This window comes from Anopheles marshallii, chromosome 3 (genome assembly GCF_943734725.1).
Source record: "Anopheles marshallii chromosome 3, idAnoMarsDA_429_01, whole genome shotgun sequence".
Taxonomy (NCBI): Eukaryota; Metazoa; Arthropoda; class Insecta; order Diptera; family Culicidae; genus Anopheles; species Anopheles marshallii.
The window spans coordinates 46,404,372-46,421,780 of record NC_071327.1 but is presented as its reverse complement, the minus strand read 5'-3'; the positions used below and the strand labels follow the sequence as shown (position 1 = coordinate 46,421,780).

Here is a 17,409-nt window from a genome sequence, read left to right as displayed (position 1 = left end):
AAACGTTAAGAAAACGCGTAAAATAAACCGGCCCAATCATGCCTTTAACAGCAGAACAAGCAATGTTACAAGTGCAGGTAGGTTTACTTGATTGTAGCGCCGCTTGTACTGTTCATTGTTCTCATTTAACCTCGTTGTACCATTTGCAGGAACGATTGAAATCGCTAAAATCCCTCGTCTGCGAAATAGATACAGAACGCAAACGTAATGAGACGAACATCAACAACGTGATACGCTTGACGAAAATGGCAAGCGAAGACAAATCGCCTGCCCTCAACCATAAGCTCAAGACGCTGTATAAAGTTGGCTTGCAGGACGCGCTGCAGGAGGAAACCCTGATTCGACAAGCACTATCGAAGATTCAGGACATTAGAAACATACGCAATGAACGCAGAATTCAGGCCCGTAACGCAGGCAACAAAGAGACGATTCGAAGAGGTGCGTTGATGAAAATGCTGCAAATTTCGGCTCAAACTTTGCCGCTCTTTGTCAGCAAACCAGGAGAAAAAATACCTCATCTGTGTGGGTCCATCGCAGCAGATAGCAGCTACATTGCCAAACCAGGTGACATGGTGGCCGCGCTGGTAAAGAGTGAGGAAGGCGAAGAGAACTGGATTCTGGCCGAGGTGGTACTGTATGTGTCTTCCACGAGCAAATACGAAGTGGATGATATTGATGAAGAGCAAAAGGATCGCCACGTGTTAAGCCGTCGTCGAATCGTGCCACTACCACTGATGCGCGCTAATCCCGAAACTGACGGGCAGGCTCTGTTTCCCAAAGGTACCACCGTGATGGCACTCTACCCGCAAACCACTTGCTTCTATAAGGCCATTATCAACCAACTGCCGCAGACGGCAAACGATGAATACGAAGTACTGTTTGAAGATCCAACATACCCGGACGGATACTCGCCGCCGTTGTTCGTTGCGCAGCGATATGTTATCGCTATTAAGCAGAACAAAAAGACAACCTCTTGACAACCGCAACAGCACGTGCATTCGCAGTCAATCCATACTCAAGGTGCTAACGGCTTAAGCACTGCTTCGAGTTCAAATGCCACCTTCGGACAACTTCCAAATGTAACGAACTGCAGTTCCGGGACAGGCAATGCGGCTATTATTTCTAGCACACCGGCGACTGTAGCGGTACATGCGAGACAAGAATCTGCGGCAGAAAGTATGTACGACGACGAAACATTTTAGATTTATCGAACGAGATCTAATCATAAGCAAATTAGTAATGGGACAACAACATACACAGTTAGAATACACGATACAAATATATAATCAATATGTAAAAGTTAAGACCAAAGCTTCACATTTCTTTCGAGAGTACTTCGCAATACAAATATCGAAAATTTATTTATTCATTCTCTTTATTTTTCTCTTTTGTTCATCTTCTTCAGTTCAGGGCGCATTTCTGTTGATTCATCTTGTATATATTGCTCTTCTTTGTATCTTTTCGGTTGTATTCCAGGGTAGTGTTTATCATTTATAAGGTTTGTTTTAGGATTTTTTTCCTGTTCTTCATTGCGCCTTTTCTTTTTGGGACTTTTGCTGGACCATTGTCCTTTTTTAATGATCGTTTTTTTCCGTTGATGGTGTATCTCTTTAGCATCTCTTTTATATATCATCTTTTGAACAGGACTTGTTTTTTGCTTCAATCATTTTTTCATGGTTTTTATTTTTTATGCGGAGTCTGCTCTTTTTTCCTTTTATTTTAGCCATGGTGTTTGTGTATGTGTGTTTATTTTTTGCAATTCTGCTCATCTTTTTTGCTCTGACTCTTTTTCCACACCATGCGAAGTCTGCTTCACTGAGTTTCAAAAAACATTATTTCTGTGATCGTGGGTGTATTGAATATGTTTCCATCTTTTTGCGCATTTCACAAGAGGCGAACATTGAGGCCGCAATGCAAGCGCTATTTTCGAGTTGTGATGAAGACAAATAATGTTTTTTGAAAAATATCATATATATTTTATTATCTGTAAAAATTAGATAAAAAGGGCAATGTTTATCTAAAACCAAGAAAGCAACACTACTCAATGGAGAAATAGGATGAGGGAGCATGTGGACAAAAACCCTATGATTTAGGAGGAGCATCCAAAATGCATACCTACGACTACTGTATTGTGCCACTACTGATATGTGAGAGTAGAAAAATTTACGAAGAAGCACATTCAACTAACTAATACCATAAAGTTTAATCTAAAACTATTTGACAAGGTAACAAATTACGATGGAAAGAACGTACAAAATACGAAATTAATAAATACGTGTGTTAAATCGTAATTTACAGCTTCAAATACGATTTAAAAATCAAAATTAACATTCACGCAAGCCGAAGTTTCGCATCAAATATCAGATGAGAATTAGTTGATGATTAAGGCATATACGTATCGATATTTAATTACTTCTATTGACTATGTTTTTAATAACTCTATGTTAAGAAAAAAAAAACTTTCGTTTTGAAAAAAAAAAAATCTAAACTAGCGGAAAAATAGGGACGAATAAATACATAAGAGAGGCGGTGTGGAAATAATATAATAACAATTCTACTTACCCCTAAGTTTAGCTAGTGGTCCTAATAGCTAGAGTGGTTATACTTCTAGATTCAGAAAGTATCACCAATTAATAAGGTGCGTAATAGTTGGCACGACCTCGATAGCCTCGACTAAAATTGCATAAAAAATGATAAACAACGCATTTTAGTTCAATTAAACTTGTTTGTTGGGTGATGGGTTACTCACATAGGCCTTCTGGTGCCACGGTGTGCTCCGTAGCAACAAGCCCTCGAAGCTCTGGCCGCACGACCTCGGACACCTCGTGGAAACCGGTTAGTTTGACACATTCCCGGACGGTTGGTACGCTTTGGGTTCACCTTGATTTGTCTGCCCCGGAACAGTGTTTCGTTCATAGCGAGCGCAGTTTCTACGAATTCTTTCGACCCAAACTCAATATATGCAAATCCTTTCGGATGACCGTCTGCTTTGTTGCAAAGAATCGTCACTCGGTTGATTGCCCCGCATCCATGGAAATGTGCTTCCAGCTCCTCAGCAGTTGCACCGTAGTCGACGTTTCCCACGTAAATAGAACGGTTATCTACCTCGGCCTTTTCTTCCGCCGTCAGCATGGGTGTCGATCCGGTGGGCGAACCCAAGGTCATCTGTTTCGTGACTTCCGACTGTAACTGCTTCAACTTTTCCGCCTCCTCTTCCATCTCCTTCACTCGTGCCTTGATGGCTTCCAGTTCCGGATCGATTTGCATTTCCGAACCCTTCAAATAGTCGTCCTAGGAGGAATCAGAAACGGAAAGACGTTTTTTTTATTTTACTTTAATTCATACACAAAACAAACAACCTTGAGGAGATACGCCAGAGAATGAACACTGATTCAAATTCCTATACTCTATATGCTATATATGGCGTTTCGAACAATGTGTTTCCTTCAATATGTCTCCTTCGTGACACCAGTGGTTTTTATTGGAAGTACATATTTCAGGATTCTGCCCCTACAAATAATTACAAGGTAAGATTTAACCTAGGGGCGTCCCGGTAGGACATCCGGACCAATCTTCCTTACATAAAACTGGCTATCCGGTTCGGGTAAATAAAGTCAAAGAAAACCAAAAACGACAGGCCTATACTTCTTGAGGTTGTTGTGCCGCTAAAGAATAATATTTAACCTAGGTTAAACAAACGAAAACAGTGGCTTACTCTTTACCACATAGCTTTAGCTGCGAAATCTTTAGCCGATAACGGTAAAAAGTATTGATCATTAGTAACAAAATCAAAACGCAGATATCTCGAATTCAATTTTGCACAGTCTAATACAGATAAGTTTTTGTTGCATTTTTTTATCAGTTCGTTTCAAATCGTATACCTTCATTCTTGCCTTTTTTATCTCTTTCGTTATATTAAAATCAGCTGATCGTTTTCCCAATCAAAACTAAATCGTAATCAGCACACAAACTTATACTAACTAGTACATTGAATTGCCGTATAATTTTATTACATTAGAATTAATTCCAAATTTTGTATTCATTAAGATTTAAACAGAGTTAGAATTCATCAGCAATAATCGCTTATCAGTGTCGGCCCGGCCGTTCTTATTGAATAGAAAAAAAATCGCTTATCAGTGTACCTGCGCGAATATTTTCAACAAAAATGATGGTTGCAAGGAGAACAGTGCTAGAGCTAGAATTTACAGCGCTTTTTCGCGTCCACGCTAGGGAGTAAATCAAAGGTCTCCAAACTTTTCAGGCCCCGGGCAACATTGATTGAAATTACCGTGGCTGGGGGCCAATTACTCAGTGACTTACGCGCTATTTACACCAATATTGCGCTCAACATCATTTTTAATCTATGTTTATACCTTTTAATATAATGTACTAACACAATTAATAGATGAATGATTAGAAAATATTACAACTTTATTTGAATAGGCCCGGTGCCATGATGGTAGCGACGCCAATCTTCACACGAACAAACCGGACCAAAATCCTGTCCGGGCCCATCCCTCGTACACAGGACTGACTATCCAGCTACGGGGTAAATACAGTGACAGAAAGCCAGAAATGGCAGGCCTCTAGACCTCTTGAGATAGTTGTGCCGTTAAAGAAGGTTTTATATGTTCTATACAGCAGCGCCGAGTTTCACGCGGATAGTAACTATGATGAATTACCATCCATTTCCTGTCTAAATTATCTGTAAGTAGGGCGATTATCCTGATACAGGTAAGACCACAAGACCTATTGAGGTCTTTGTAATACCACAAAAAAGACACAATTTGATACGGTCCAAACCAAACGCAGTCAAAAGGAGGATGAAAAAATGACTCCTGTACTTGTGACCTTAGCTAGTTCATAGGGCAACACTTACCTCTATCAGAAGCTCGGCTTCATCATCGTTGCTACCCAGCGTGGCCAGATTGGAGTCGTTTAGTAAACTATCATCAGCCATTGCGGACTCTGCAAAAACCATAAACATGTACCTTTTAGAATGAGTTTAATTCCGCAAGTACGAACAAGTTGCTGCCTGCTGAACATTAAAGCCGCACACCATTAAGCGGTAACGCCGCCTTTTACTTCAAAATGGCGGCCCTCTCATTCGCAAAAGTTGATTCTATCACTTTGTCGGATTTGTTAGTTTTACAGCATTGTACCATTACTGCACTTACTTTAAAGCTAATCAGCTATTCTTCGAGAATAAGTGGGAATGTAAAGTAAGTTATTATAATTGAACAAATTCGCTTTTTTTCAACACAAACCACTGGCTTCGAACAAGTTCCGAGCTCGAGTGACGTGCACAAAATGAGGGCTTTGTTGGTTTTGACAGCCTTGCCCTGACAGTTCAAAGTTGTCGAACTGTACTGAATACTTTCTATTTCAAAATGCAATTTTATTATTTTATTTCATAGATTATGCTTTTACAATGCATACAATGTTCATCAAATCAACGAAAACTTACGAAATAACTTACGAAAAAAACAAAATACAAATATCTATTCACCTTGGATGCACATTGCTTTTTCGTGATTTTGACAATTCGGTGTGAATCCTCGGTAGAATTGACCGAAAACAATCAATAAACCCGGTTCCACGGATATCTTCTCTTCACGCGATTCTCAGCTGTTTTTCAAAATCATGGCAAGTCGCGCGGCTATGCTTTTGGGACAGGTTGTCCCGTGTGTTAAATTAAACGCATCCAAGATACGCGTGCGGCGAATGGAACTTGATACTAACCTGAACATGGTAAACATATAGAGATTGCATAAGGAAGCTCGATGCTCATTTACCTCTCGTTTACCCGTTGCAGTACTTTAAAAAGGACGAATTTTACTTTGCGCACGATCCAGACAAGCGTTGCAAAACTGGTGACATCGTGTTGATAAAGGAGTTGCCTGATAAGCTTACCAGGCTCATTTCGCATTCGATCGAGGAAATTGTTTACCCGTTGGGAGATATTACTGATCCCATCACAGGCAAGAAAGTGGTCGTGGGCAAGTATCGCGAGGATATTGAAGAAGCCAATCGACTGTTTGGCAAATCAAAGGATGCATTTGACTATTCTAAAGCACCTCCACGAGGTCGGTTGGAGGGTACACGCGATTTTACGCATGGTGAAACATACATCAAGTACCACGAGGATGGCAAAGAACAACCGTTTGCAGTGTGATGTGGTATGTGAACATTTGCTATCCTATGTTAATATGTCGTGCGTTACAAATAAAGTAATAGTAGTATAATAATAACATGTGTGGGTGAAAATAAAACCAAGGAGAATGGTTGTAGAACAAACCAATCGAATTAAAGAAAAAAACATAGGATTGCAGCATTTATCCGAGACTTTACCGAATTCATTTGTATTCATTTTACTTCAATTAGTGCTCCTTGATTAAGTTAGTCATCCAAGCCTAGAAATTCCCTTTCCAGTGCCGCGCCCATCATATTCCAATCTCCATCATCAACGTCGTCTATCGGTTCATTGCTTCCCTCACTGTTCGACCCCATATCCAAGTCGGATGGCAAATCTTCACCACGCCGGAACTTTGCGCTCGGGCTTTCGTCTTCATCATCCGAGGACGCGTTAGTTTGACTGTTTTCGTCATTATGTTCGGGATTGTCATACTTCAGGATGCGTCTCTTTTCCTCCTTTTTCTGCTCGTCCTCTTCTTCCTCTGCGCGCTTTCGGAAAATGTTGTGCCGCCCACGGTTGGTCTCTATCTCTTCGACGCGTTTTCGCTTACGCAGTGACTTTTCCATTGGCGGGTTTTCAATGTCTACCGGTTCGTCATCACTGCTGCTATCGTCCGATTCGAAGAAGTCGTCAAAATCGTTGTTCATTGCGTCTAGATCGTCGTTCGAAAAGCTTAACAATGGATTTACCGTGTCCATAAACTTCGGCTCTTCACGTGACTTTGCCATTGGTCCATAATTAACGGCGTGCTCTAATTGAACGAAATCGGTAGGAAAGACGGTATTATTTTCTAACTGTGTGTGTCCTGTATGGATGGTTCTTACCTGGGCTGTGACAGTGTGGTGGTGGTTGACGCATTTTGGCGGGATTTGATGCCTTCAGCGGATACAGCAACTCTTCCACGTGTTCCCATCGCTCTGCACACGACCACAGCCACTCGGGTGTGACGATTTTTATTTTTGAGCTTTTTCGAGCATTGTTCACTTTAGAGGTACCGATCGTAACCGCAACCAGATGCGTAGTGGTTGGTTCCAGATTCTGCGTTACGACAGCACCCAAACTTCGCGCAATCAGGTACGCCTTACTTTGCTCTAGCTTTACATTATTCGGTATGAGACCGGAAAAACAAAGCCGCATCCCTACCAGCACGCGTGCCTTTACCGTCGGTATTAACTGCTTCAGATCGGAAATGGTTTGTGTTTTGTCATACTCTTCGTAGAACGTTTTGTGGATCTTTAACAAAATGTGCTCGAGATAAAGTAAATAATCGTCTGAATCTTCCACTTCGATTAAATCCTTTTCTTGCTTAGAATTTGTGGCAGATGTATCTTCTTCTTTGGCAGCACTTCCCGTTGAGCAGTCAGTTTCACCTGGCGGCTCTTCTTGTTTATCGATTTCTGTTGCAGTATCTTTTACGCCATCATTTGTCTTAAGTTCTTTTTGTTGCTCCAAATCAGCAGGTCGCTCTTCGTTTTCCTTCTCTAGTTCCGTGTCTAATAGCAGCTCTTCTTTCTCTTCCTTTACAATGATCTTGTTTTCTGTTTTATCGCCTTGCTTCTCCTCCTTGCTAGTTGCAATAGAAGTTTCTACTTTCTCAGCCTCTGGACGCGATTCGTCCTCTTTAATCTTTTCATCTTGATTTGTCGTCTCTACCGTCGTCGGTTCGTCCTCAACCTTATCATCCAGCACATGCTCGGGCATGCTTTTCTCACACTGTTGCTTTCCACCTTGCTCCTGCGTTTGTATTTTCGGCGTTGGTGGCCGTTCTTCATCTGCCGCATCTCTGGCTTTTTTCTCCTTTAACGACTGGTTCATGAGCTCCTTGAAGTCTACACCCTTGCCATCGAGCTCGTTCTTCGACATGCCGGGCGGGGCGTTGATGTCACCGGTATGTTGAAAGAAATGGTACGGTTTAACCTGTATCAAATTCGACGCCATGTTCCATACATCTTCCCGATCGTCAATAATGCACACCATGGAGTCGCCGCACGGAAATAGCGCTTTCAAATTATCCGTTTTGCTGGTCGCATTGAAACACTCATCACGTGATAGAATGCGATGGGAGAAAAAGTTTCCATCCTTGTCCAGAAATTGTGCGATCATGTGAGCGTAATTGCGCGCGCCAAAGGTACATATGTGCAGCTCGTAGTACGGGTGCATTTTTGCCAAAAATTCTAGCGCACCTGGACGAAGCCGTGTGTGGTACCAGGGTGAATTTGGGCCGTACAGTTGAAAATGGTATACATCCTAAAATAAAACAAATGAAACCATTTTTAGCATATATCAGCAACCATCAAAGCAAACTTCTTACCTTCAAGTTGTTTGGCACATTATCGTTCGTGGTGTGAATGAGCGTTTGATCAAGATCAACCAGCAGCACCAACTTTCGATCGCTCAGCAACCTTTCTGTATCGGCTTGACCGAGCTTTTTTGCCAACGTTTCGGTTACCTTTAACTCCGGCACGGAATGTATCATCGGTACAGAAGCCTTCGAGCAGCTACTCGGTTCATCCTGACGCAGATCCGCCCCACAATCGGCACACATGTCCTTTATAACCGTCATATGGCTGCATTGTCCAAGTTCGAGTACCGGCTTTCTGTGAAAAAGTCGACCATGCAACCACAAATCAACAATAACATTCGATCAAGCGCCAATTCAAACCAATCGACCACTGCGACTACGCCACCAACACATCATCAACACACGGCGTGTAACAACGGTTCATCGATTTCATCGATCCGCATAATCGACGGATGGTACGCTTACCCTTTCGCCACGGTTGCGCCTTCTCGTGCTAGGCGCTTCTTTACAACGCCACTCTGGGTGGCCTTTAACCGCTTCACTTCCTTGTCGCTACCATCCAGCTGCTCGTAGAACAATATAATGCTGCCACTGGTCACCGGAAATCCTTCACGCACTTTCCATTTGCTTATTTTTATCGCACAATCGTCCGGAGCGCAAATGATGTTTTGATTTGGATCGGCCATTTTTTGTCACTTTTCGCCCCTGCCAGAATGCTCGATGAAATGGTGACATGCTGCTATGGCAGTGTTGCCAGCTATCCTGTCAGAAACCCCATTTTCCCCTAACCCTTGAATGTAGCGTGTAAATTTTCGTTACGATTAGAAACAAGGAAAATACGTTCATAAATTCACAGCATATTAAGTTTATCACATGTTTGTTTAATCAGGATTAAGATTTAATCGGAATTGTTTTTAAGTGTCACCACTGGGCTTTCTTTCGACGGTTGTGCAACATTGTGTCCTTATGTTTTAAAATAGATAACTTTTTTTACCGAATACGAATAGAAAACGGCTGCCGAATAAATTGTCTTGTGCAGTTATGACTTCTTCTTCTTTAACGGTAACAACAACCTCAAGAGGTCTAGAGCCTGCCATTTGTGGCTTTCTGTGACTCTAATTACCCGTAACCGGACAGTCCTGTGGGGAGATTTTGGTCCGGATGAGATTTTGGTCCGCTCCGTTCGTGTGAAGACCGGCGTCGATACTACCAAGCCACCTGGTCCCCCACAATTATATTGACCCCGGGTTATTATGACTAGTTAATTTTTAAAGGTAAACAATCCTACCACAGTTTCTGCTCAACTTTTACATACTTTACTTTTTTTCTTTTCTGTAGTACGAAAAAATAAATACGATGTAGTACGAAAAAAAAAACGCTTGGTCAATCTAGTGGTTAAAGTGGTATTTTTGATTTCGAAGAAGACGAACGTTCGCAATGTGCCACGAAAGTTTGAGGATGAACAATTAGAGGAGACGCTCCATGCAGATCGTGCACAAACATACAAGGCACTCGTAAAGACACTTGCAGTATCTTAGTAATTCATTCCCTATCGATTAAAAGCAACGGGAATACAAGCGACACCTGTAAAACGTGCGTAGAAACTCTGAAATGGACAGACCTAGAGCTAAACAGTTAAATGGATAGATGAAAATTTTTACGGGACAATTGTGATTCTCATAGATTTTCGCTGAACTTTTATTTGAAAAATGTAATAAATTGATATCGTTTGGAAGTCGTTACGCACACCTGCGTAGGATAAGATCTAACGCATTTTGGTTTGGTTTGCTTTAAAGAGAAGGAGAAGATGATTTTTGATTGAATAATTATTGTTCTTCTTTAGTTGTCGATTAAAACTGTACCATTTTGCTGACGCACGCATTGCGCGTGTCGCGTTGTTGCTAATAGTGTTATTTCTACAAATTACTTACAATCTATTCGTTTTGCCTACCGAGATCTATCATTCACTTTATAGGCTGGTTCCAGCTTTGATATCCCTAAATTCCCATGAATGTTAACGTGTTAATGGCGAAAGAACTGTTTGGCCCTAACAACTCCAGGGGCCGAATAAATAATAGGTCGAATTCGAGATACCTTTTTCAATATATTAACGACATACACAGATCTCAATAATCCTTCTGGCATAGTAGCTGCCTTGCGGTATTGTAATTCCGTGTTAGGTAGAGATAATGCTATGGGGTTGCACAAAGGAACTTTTTAACCAAATTCTGGCATGAGAAAACGGGAAGAAACCGTCGGAAATTGTGTAGCCTCCCAGGCTGGTAATTTGTCGGGTTTTTTTTGTGTATGTTTCTATATTCTCATTCATTCGTACCATTTTGAGCGAATCGTCTTAACAAATAGCCCGTACCGCGCCTCGTCATGTCTGGTGTACTGTGGCCTCTAGAGAAAGGTACAAATATATCACCACGGCCCTTTAAATCTCACCAACACTTCTTTTGCTCGCTACTACCACAGTTATACCACCAGTTCAGGAGTTCAGTGTCTCGGAACAGAACTTATCGGAAGATAAGTTTGTTCAGTTCTCGGCCCACATCCGTCAAGTACTGTAGAAAGTCGGGCTGCAGGCTGGTGGTCCAGTCGTGTAGATTAGTTTTGCTGTTACATTTTCCCCCGTACCGATGGACAAAGATCATGGATCGATCGACGTCAAGCGTTTTAACGAAATCCGGCGTTCCGGCTGTACGGTTGTAATCCTGCGGCTTGTACACATGGAACGGCCGCTCGTTCGGTGCGTTCAGATGAGCGTCCACATCATACAGCAAGTTGTCGGAGAAGATTTTCTTCCGTTTGTCGATACACACAGATCGGCTTGCGATGGCAAAGCGGGACACGTCGCTAGAAACCTTCCAAGCGTACTTGAGAAATTTGTTGTTCACGCGTAGTCGGGAACTCGGGTACAGATACTCGTTGATGGCACCGACGAAGGTAAGCTTGGCCGCGTTGTAGTTCCGCATCAGACAGTCCATTTCGATGAGCAACCGGTTCTGCTGCTTGTTTGCCACATCGAAGGGGAAATTGTATGGCAAAAGATTGATCTTGATACCGTGACTGTACAGCAGCGATGTGGTTGCTCCGTTTAACGCGTTGCTATTGTAAACGATGAAATCTTCCACGCCGACTATTTGGTGGTGCAAAAAGTACTGCAGCACAGCAGCAGGCATTCGGAACTCTTCCTCCAACTCCAGATAGTCGCTCATATCAACACACGCCGTCATAGTCATCCTTTGTTGTACCGATCGGCTCTCCAGTACCCGTAGCGGGATGTACCGTTTGCTGGATTGCGTTGTGTCGGTAAATATGATTTCCGTTGGATGTCCGAAATCTCTCGCTACCTTGCATAGCAACTTGTACACCACAAACACCTCACCATTGGGTGCTTTGACCGAACCGGTCGGATGTTCCAGACGCACAAAGTGGAGTTTCCCTGTAGCGACATCCCCCGTGCCGTGCTGTATTTGACATTTGAAGTTGACTGCGGCATGTTCGAGCCCGACCGCTATACTGATGACCGTTCCGCCCGCTGCGAGTTCGTTTTTCTGCCAGAACGAGGAATACACGTAGAAACCATCGCCGAGCCGCTGCCACGCCGGTAGCGGACTGTCGAAATCGTACGGCGAGCTATGTAACCGGCTACTGTTATCGATGCGTATTAAACTGGCCGCATCATTGCGGCCGAAAATGTTGACCACCTCGAGCACATACTTTAGTCGATTATTTTCGCTTTTGTACACCAACAGTATCACGACGCACGTTATCGATAGGAGCACCAGGGCCAGCTGCTGGTACTTACGCATTGCGGTAAAGTGTGAAAGATGATAATGCGTAACAGCAACACAACAAGATCTGCCACGAGGTTTTCGATTTATGCCCGTCGTTGCTACGGCTCTTCCACACGATGGTTACTACGTTTATTGAATACGGCCCTTCCACACAATGGTTGCAAACTAGGAGGTGCGCAATTTCCACCGATAGAATCGACTCTTTGGGTCCTTCAGTTCAATACTTTAACGCCAAAAAGACACCCATCGATGAAGGGTAGGGGCAGAGATGCGGTACGACAAATTTACGAACGTTGTAACCACACGCGGCCAATGCACGGTACGTTTACCCTGGAAAATTGTTATTTATGTTTTGATTTTTCTCTTTTCCAATACTGTGTCTATTTCGGAATTTGACAACTAACACGGGTTGACACGGTGCTGCAAAACAACAGCCTATGCATTCTACGCATCGTGGAGGTTAAAATATTCTCTTCAATGAGCAAGCTCGACGGAAAATATTGAAAAAATAAACAATTATTGGAGCTATGTAATAAATAACCTTTTTGAGATTATCATGCCCAATATAGTTCCAAAAAACCGTGGCGAGGAATATATGCATCTGTACACAGTTCATCCACAACAAGTGTAGCTTGCGGTGCAAAACAAGAATGATATCATTCTGTCAAATTATTCTAAACGACCAACTCACGGCAAACTTTGTGCACAAACTCGGTGGGCTTTTCTCGGTGCGTACAATAATAAACGGAAGAAGAACATCTTTTCAATTGGTAAGTGGATCGTCATACGTTTTCTGCCAGCGTTGGGAGTGATATTTTTAGCTTCCACTTTGCCTAAGTAGGACTGCATTTGTGTCTTTGGATTTTGCGACCCGTATTTAATTGTTCGTTTCCTTGCTGTGTGCTGTTTTGTTTTGTTGGAAATAAGAAAGCTATCCCCAGTACTTCCGTAGTAGTACTTCCCAAGATGACGACCACCGCGCAAGGATCGGGATCGCTGGATAATCTACATCTGGCCCCGCTTCGTTCGCTAAGCGATTTCCTGCTGGAATCGGCCCGCTTTCAGCTACCCAACTTCCAGGACTGGGAAAAGTGGGGTAACCGGGTGGTGAACAATTTGCTCTACTACCAAACCAACTACTTCCTGATGAGTGCCGCCGTATTTCTTCTCGTTGGATTGATCCACCCGATGAAGGTGTTGCTTGGGTTGACGATCATTGTGGCGCTGGTGTACGTGTTTGTTCGCTTCTTTGCCCAGGATGCACGCCGCTCGGTCGGTGCCGATCCAAACCAGCAACCGAACAAGTGGGTCGTACTGGCTGGCACCATTGCCGGCAGCTACCTGGTACTGTACCTGTTTGATTCTGTGCTGATTGTAGCATTTGCCATATTGCTTCCATTCTCGCGTAAGTATCGTTATTCACCGCCTGGAGCAAATTGGACAATAATTAATAATGCCGTTTCATTTTAGTTACTTTCGTGCATGCATCGTTGCGGCTGAGGAATATTAAGAACAAAATCACCAATGCAGTGGAAATCGTTGGCGTGAAACAGTCACCGATGGGACAGTTTCTGGAAGCAATGGGTTTGATGCCAACGGCATTTTAAGCAAATACCGATTTGGAAAAAGATGGGCTCGGTATAGGGAGTTCTAAGCGCAGAGAAAGTGTGCTCCTCAGCTTTTCACCATTGAGTTGCGTGGATTTGGATTGGATGGTGATTTTGAATTTTACCTTTACGATTAATGTTTGCAAAAGTTCAATCAATAGAGAACTGATTGATCGAAAGGAAAGGTTGATCCGTTGCTATGCGTGAATGGAATTACAAAAAAAGAAGATACCATTGATACACGTCCAATTGTAAAGCTGCTAGTCAAAAAAAAACAATATATCGACCGATAATGTTTCTCTTTTGCTCTTAAATAAAGTAAGATAAAACAAACAAACTACCAACAAATCTGTTAGTTATGGAACAAAAACGGCCACCTGAAACGCCTCCATTTCGATACGCTGGATCGCGTCCGAAGTTTTCGCACACAGATTTAAAAATTATGATTCACATACACATGCACCTCGTTGAGAAGGAACACGTATTCTCGAATTACATTGAGTAACGTGGAACTTATCCGGTGTTGCGTCACCGTACAATAAAAGACACAAAACAAAAATAAAACAAAGTTTGTAATCTTCCCGTTCACCGTCATGGTCGTATATTTCCACAAGCTGCAACGATACAAATTTCCATCAGATTTATCACAATTGTTTCTCAAACATTAGGGAATCGGTCTGCTGCGCATTCGTCATCATGCATCTTGTCGCGTGGGAAACAATGAACAATGATTAGCAACATGTCGACAATGACAACACGATTAATCTATCACGTTCACGATGTCGGGGGAAAATGGGATGAATTCATTGTTGGATCAAAAATTAGTAAATCTAAGCTTTTCTGTTCCACCAAAATGGACCAATACTAATAATAGTGTTGTTGAGGAGGCAGCCAGTCCCGCATAACACGGTACGACTGCTGCGGAAAAATTCTTCATGAAGCTTATTATCTGCTGTTCCAAAATTCTTCTCTCTAAACTAGTTCAATCGCTGCATTATTGCCGCATTCAGCAATCCAGCTTCCTTCAGCGATTGCGCACCATCGCTTAGCTCCTTGCTGGGAAACGTTGTCATGAGGGCGAAATTCTGAGCCCCATATTGTGGCCGGGCGTTTACAATGTAACGACGCACATGTTCGACTGTGTGCGTTTGGTTGAAACGTGCCGACAGCCGGCTACCGTCGGCCAATCGAATCTGAAGCATCGTCGTAGGTTGGTTACTGTCCAGGGCAAGTTCTTCTGATGCGCGCTTTTCATTTTCTTCGTTGTTGCCGGCCGCACTGCTGGAATTGGTGGTATTGCTGCTGCCACTGCTGCTACTACTGGCCGTTGCCATAGGCGGTACGGGACTGCCAAGTGTTTGACCGGAACCACCAAACGCTTTGAATGGCTTGCTGCGCTTCACATACTCCTCGTGACGGTTGTCTTTCAAATCAACGCGGAACATCGTTTGTCCCTTCGAACGGAGTTCCTCCGGAATTTCTCCCCTGGTGATGGATTCAAAAAATTCCCGGTTGGCTGGATCTTCGTACAAACGAAGCTCGCCATCGTTGATTACAAATCCTTGACGCCACAGAGTAAGTGTTACGATTTCCAAATTTTGCGCACTGGTTGCTGTCCGTGCTCCACGAGGGGCAACTTCCTGGTGATCGTCTTCCGTCTGCCCTAGACGGTATCCGGTACCGGCATATAGCGACCAGCTGGAACCACCGCTTTCGTCCGACGGATCAAACGTTTCCAGATTTCCCTGCTGAGCGGAACGGAAAATCTCCGACACGTAATCTTTGATCGGATTCTTTCTCGGTGGACCTAGCACCTGCTGCCCGGAACGTTCCGAACCGCCTGCATAGAATGCTTGGCCCTGCTCTTCTTCATCTTCCGACGAGGACGAATGAAGTGTATGCAGGGTTGCAATGCTACAAAACATGGATAGACGCTGGTCAGTACAATAAACTTTCGCAGGGAAAAATCGAATGGCTTACTTAGACTGTGGTTTAGGCGCTTTCTTTCCCTTTGTTTTTTCTGCACGAGCAAATTGAATCGACGGCTCTGCGGGAGGATTCTCTTCATCCGAAATATCAGCGTCATCGTTTTCACCCTCGTAAAAGTTGCTCAGTGCAACCTAAACCGAAACGGGTTCATGAAATATTTTGCTTACCGGTACAACACATATCGAAATTTCCATCCACTACCACTTTACCTGTAGTTCGCCGTTGGCTGCATCAACGAAAAATTTTGCTCTTTCCTCCGATGCACCGGTAATCTGTGCGAACTGTTTCACCTGGTCATTATTGCTGGACATCTTGACTTCAAAGTGTTTGTTAATTGTATCTTTCAGTTTTAAGTATCAGTTTGTCTGTCTGACGAAAGGAACGCGTGTTTTCGATGCGGTGTAAAGTTATTTCGCGGAATATATTTTGCAAAGCGTACGCAACAAACACGGAAACTAGCAACAACTGCATTTATGTTTGTCATTCTGTAGTGACATTGCTGGTGTGTGTATAATCGAAGGTTGAATGCTTTAAACTCAAAAGGGTTCAGCTTGATGAAATCTTTTTGGCGTTGTGGAATTTAGATAAAAAGAAAATGCAGCCGATAGCCGCTACTTATCAGTATATCGATAAATTTATTTTTCACACAGCTAGTATGTATTTCTACTAGCAATGTATGTGTGTTTCTAATGTCAATTTCCTCTACGTAATCTACAATATTTGGCTAATTTCTTCGCTTTGGGTGCTTATTTATGAAAATGTGTTAATTTATTGGCTAGTATGTACATGACTATTGGATGACATCCTTACTATAAATAACACTTTCAGGATGCTAGACATTCCTGTCGCCGAAGAAGAATCTTCTCTCAGCAATTACCGATTGTTCGGAATCTGAAATATGACAAAATTAGTAAGTATCTAAGTGACGAATCAATTTCAGAATGATAATGTGGATATACCCGAGCCATGTGTAGCGTTTCGTGTGTCCGATAAACCGAAACAACTGCGTATACATTCCGGATGTGTGTAAACCGACTTGAGAACCTTGGTAGGACCCATCAAATTGCGCCACTGTTGAATTGCATCATTTCCCGATAGCAACACGACTTCCGAAGGTCCACTGTTAAGCATGCATTCGGACGAAAAGGGTAAGCTTACAGTTCATTGAAAATGTTTCCTATTGCTACAAACCTGGTCATGAGAGATACAAGCCGGCGAAAGAAGAATTTGTTCCTGTGCTCTTCATAGAACTTTTCCGCTTCAGGACGCGAAAGACTTATACGTTTTCTTGCAATTATCTTCAACCCGTTGGCGGCGACCATTTGCTGTATTGTTTCATACGCGATCGGATTTTTGAGGCAGTGAGGTTTGAAAATCGCTAAAGTAATCATGCTTGTATTGATTGATCGCAGCCGAATTTACTTTACCCGGTATGTGTTTACAAAACGAATACCACAGTTGATGTGACGGGTATGTGACAACGGGTTGAAATATTTCATTAACGTCAAAACG

The 17,409-nt window shown here is 42.8% G+C and overlaps 8 protein-coding genes across 8 annotated transcripts; 3 read left to right on the top strand and 5 right to left on the bottom strand.

The window, feature by feature from the left end:
• The first annotated feature begins 38 nt into the window (after positions 1–38).
• Positions 39–977, top strand: LOC128714137 (SAGA-associated factor 29). Its single transcript, XM_053809012.1, has 2 exons — positions 39–77; positions 150–977. The coding sequence occupies exons 1-2, from the start codon at positions 39–41 to the stop codon at positions 975–977; spliced, it is 867 nt and encodes a 288-aa protein (XP_053664987.1).
• A 1,653-nt stretch (positions 978–2,630) lies between these two features.
• LOC128711421 (polyadenylate-binding protein 2) lies at positions 2,631–4,960 on the bottom strand. Its single transcript, XM_053806292.1, has 3 exons — positions 4,880–4,960; positions 2,750–3,291; positions 2,631–2,673 (listed from the first exon to the last, which is right to left on the bottom strand). Exons 1-3 carry the CDS (start codon positions 4,958–4,960, stop codon positions 2,631–2,633), a joined length of 666 nt encoding a protein of 221 aa, XP_053662267.1.
• A 683-nt stretch (positions 4,961–5,643) lies between these two features.
• Positions 5,644–6,175, top strand: LOC128713847 (28S ribosomal protein S17, mitochondrial). The gene is made up of 2 exons (XM_053808718.1): positions 5,644–5,751; positions 5,816–6,175. The coding sequence occupies exons 1-2, from the start codon at positions 5,644–5,646 to the stop codon at positions 6,173–6,175; spliced, it is 468 nt and encodes a 155-aa protein (XP_053664693.1).
• A 224-nt stretch (positions 6,176–6,399) lies between these two features.
• Positions 6,400–9,184, bottom strand: LOC128713782 (RNA polymerase II subunit A C-terminal domain phosphatase). The gene is made up of 4 exons (XM_053808649.1): positions 8,964–9,184; positions 8,508–8,793; positions 7,021–8,443; positions 6,400–6,947 (listed from the first exon to the last, which is right to left on the bottom strand). The coding sequence occupies exons 1-4, from the start codon at positions 9,182–9,184 to the stop codon at positions 6,400–6,402; spliced, it is 2,478 nt and encodes an 825-aa protein (XP_053664624.1).
• A 1,833-nt stretch (positions 9,185–11,017) lies between these two features.
• LOC128711644 (uncharacterized) lies at positions 11,018–12,316 on the bottom strand. The gene has a single exon (XM_053806527.1). The coding sequence runs from the start codon at positions 12,314–12,316 to the stop codon at positions 11,018–11,020; it is 1,299 nt and encodes a 432-aa protein (XP_053662502.1).
• Positions 12,317–13,267: 951 nt separating this feature from the next.
• Positions 13,268–13,908, top strand: LOC128711647 (PRA1 family protein 3). Its single transcript, XM_053806529.1, has 2 exons — positions 13,268–13,706; positions 13,772–13,908. The coding sequence occupies exons 1-2, from the start codon at positions 13,268–13,270 to the stop codon at positions 13,906–13,908; spliced, it is 576 nt and encodes a 191-aa protein (XP_053662504.1).
• Positions 13,909–14,885: 977 nt separating this feature from the next.
• On the bottom strand, positions 14,886–16,208 carry LOC128711645 (NSFL1 cofactor p47). The gene is made up of 3 exons (XM_053806528.1): positions 16,107–16,208; positions 15,889–16,028; positions 14,886–15,822 (listed from the first exon to the last, which is right to left on the bottom strand). The coding sequence occupies exons 1-3, from the start codon at positions 16,206–16,208 to the stop codon at positions 14,886–14,888; spliced, it is 1,179 nt and encodes a 392-aa protein (XP_053662503.1).
• Positions 16,209–16,729: 521 nt separating this feature from the next.
• Positions 16,730–17,288, bottom strand: LOC128711648 (nucleoside diphosphate kinase 6). Its single transcript, XM_053806530.1, has 3 exons — positions 17,089–17,288; positions 16,857–17,017; positions 16,730–16,788 (listed from the first exon to the last, which is right to left on the bottom strand). The coding sequence occupies exons 1-3, from the start codon at positions 17,286–17,288 to the stop codon at positions 16,730–16,732; spliced, it is 420 nt and encodes a 139-aa protein (XP_053662505.1).
• Between the last annotated feature and the right edge of the window lie 121 nt (positions 17,289–17,409).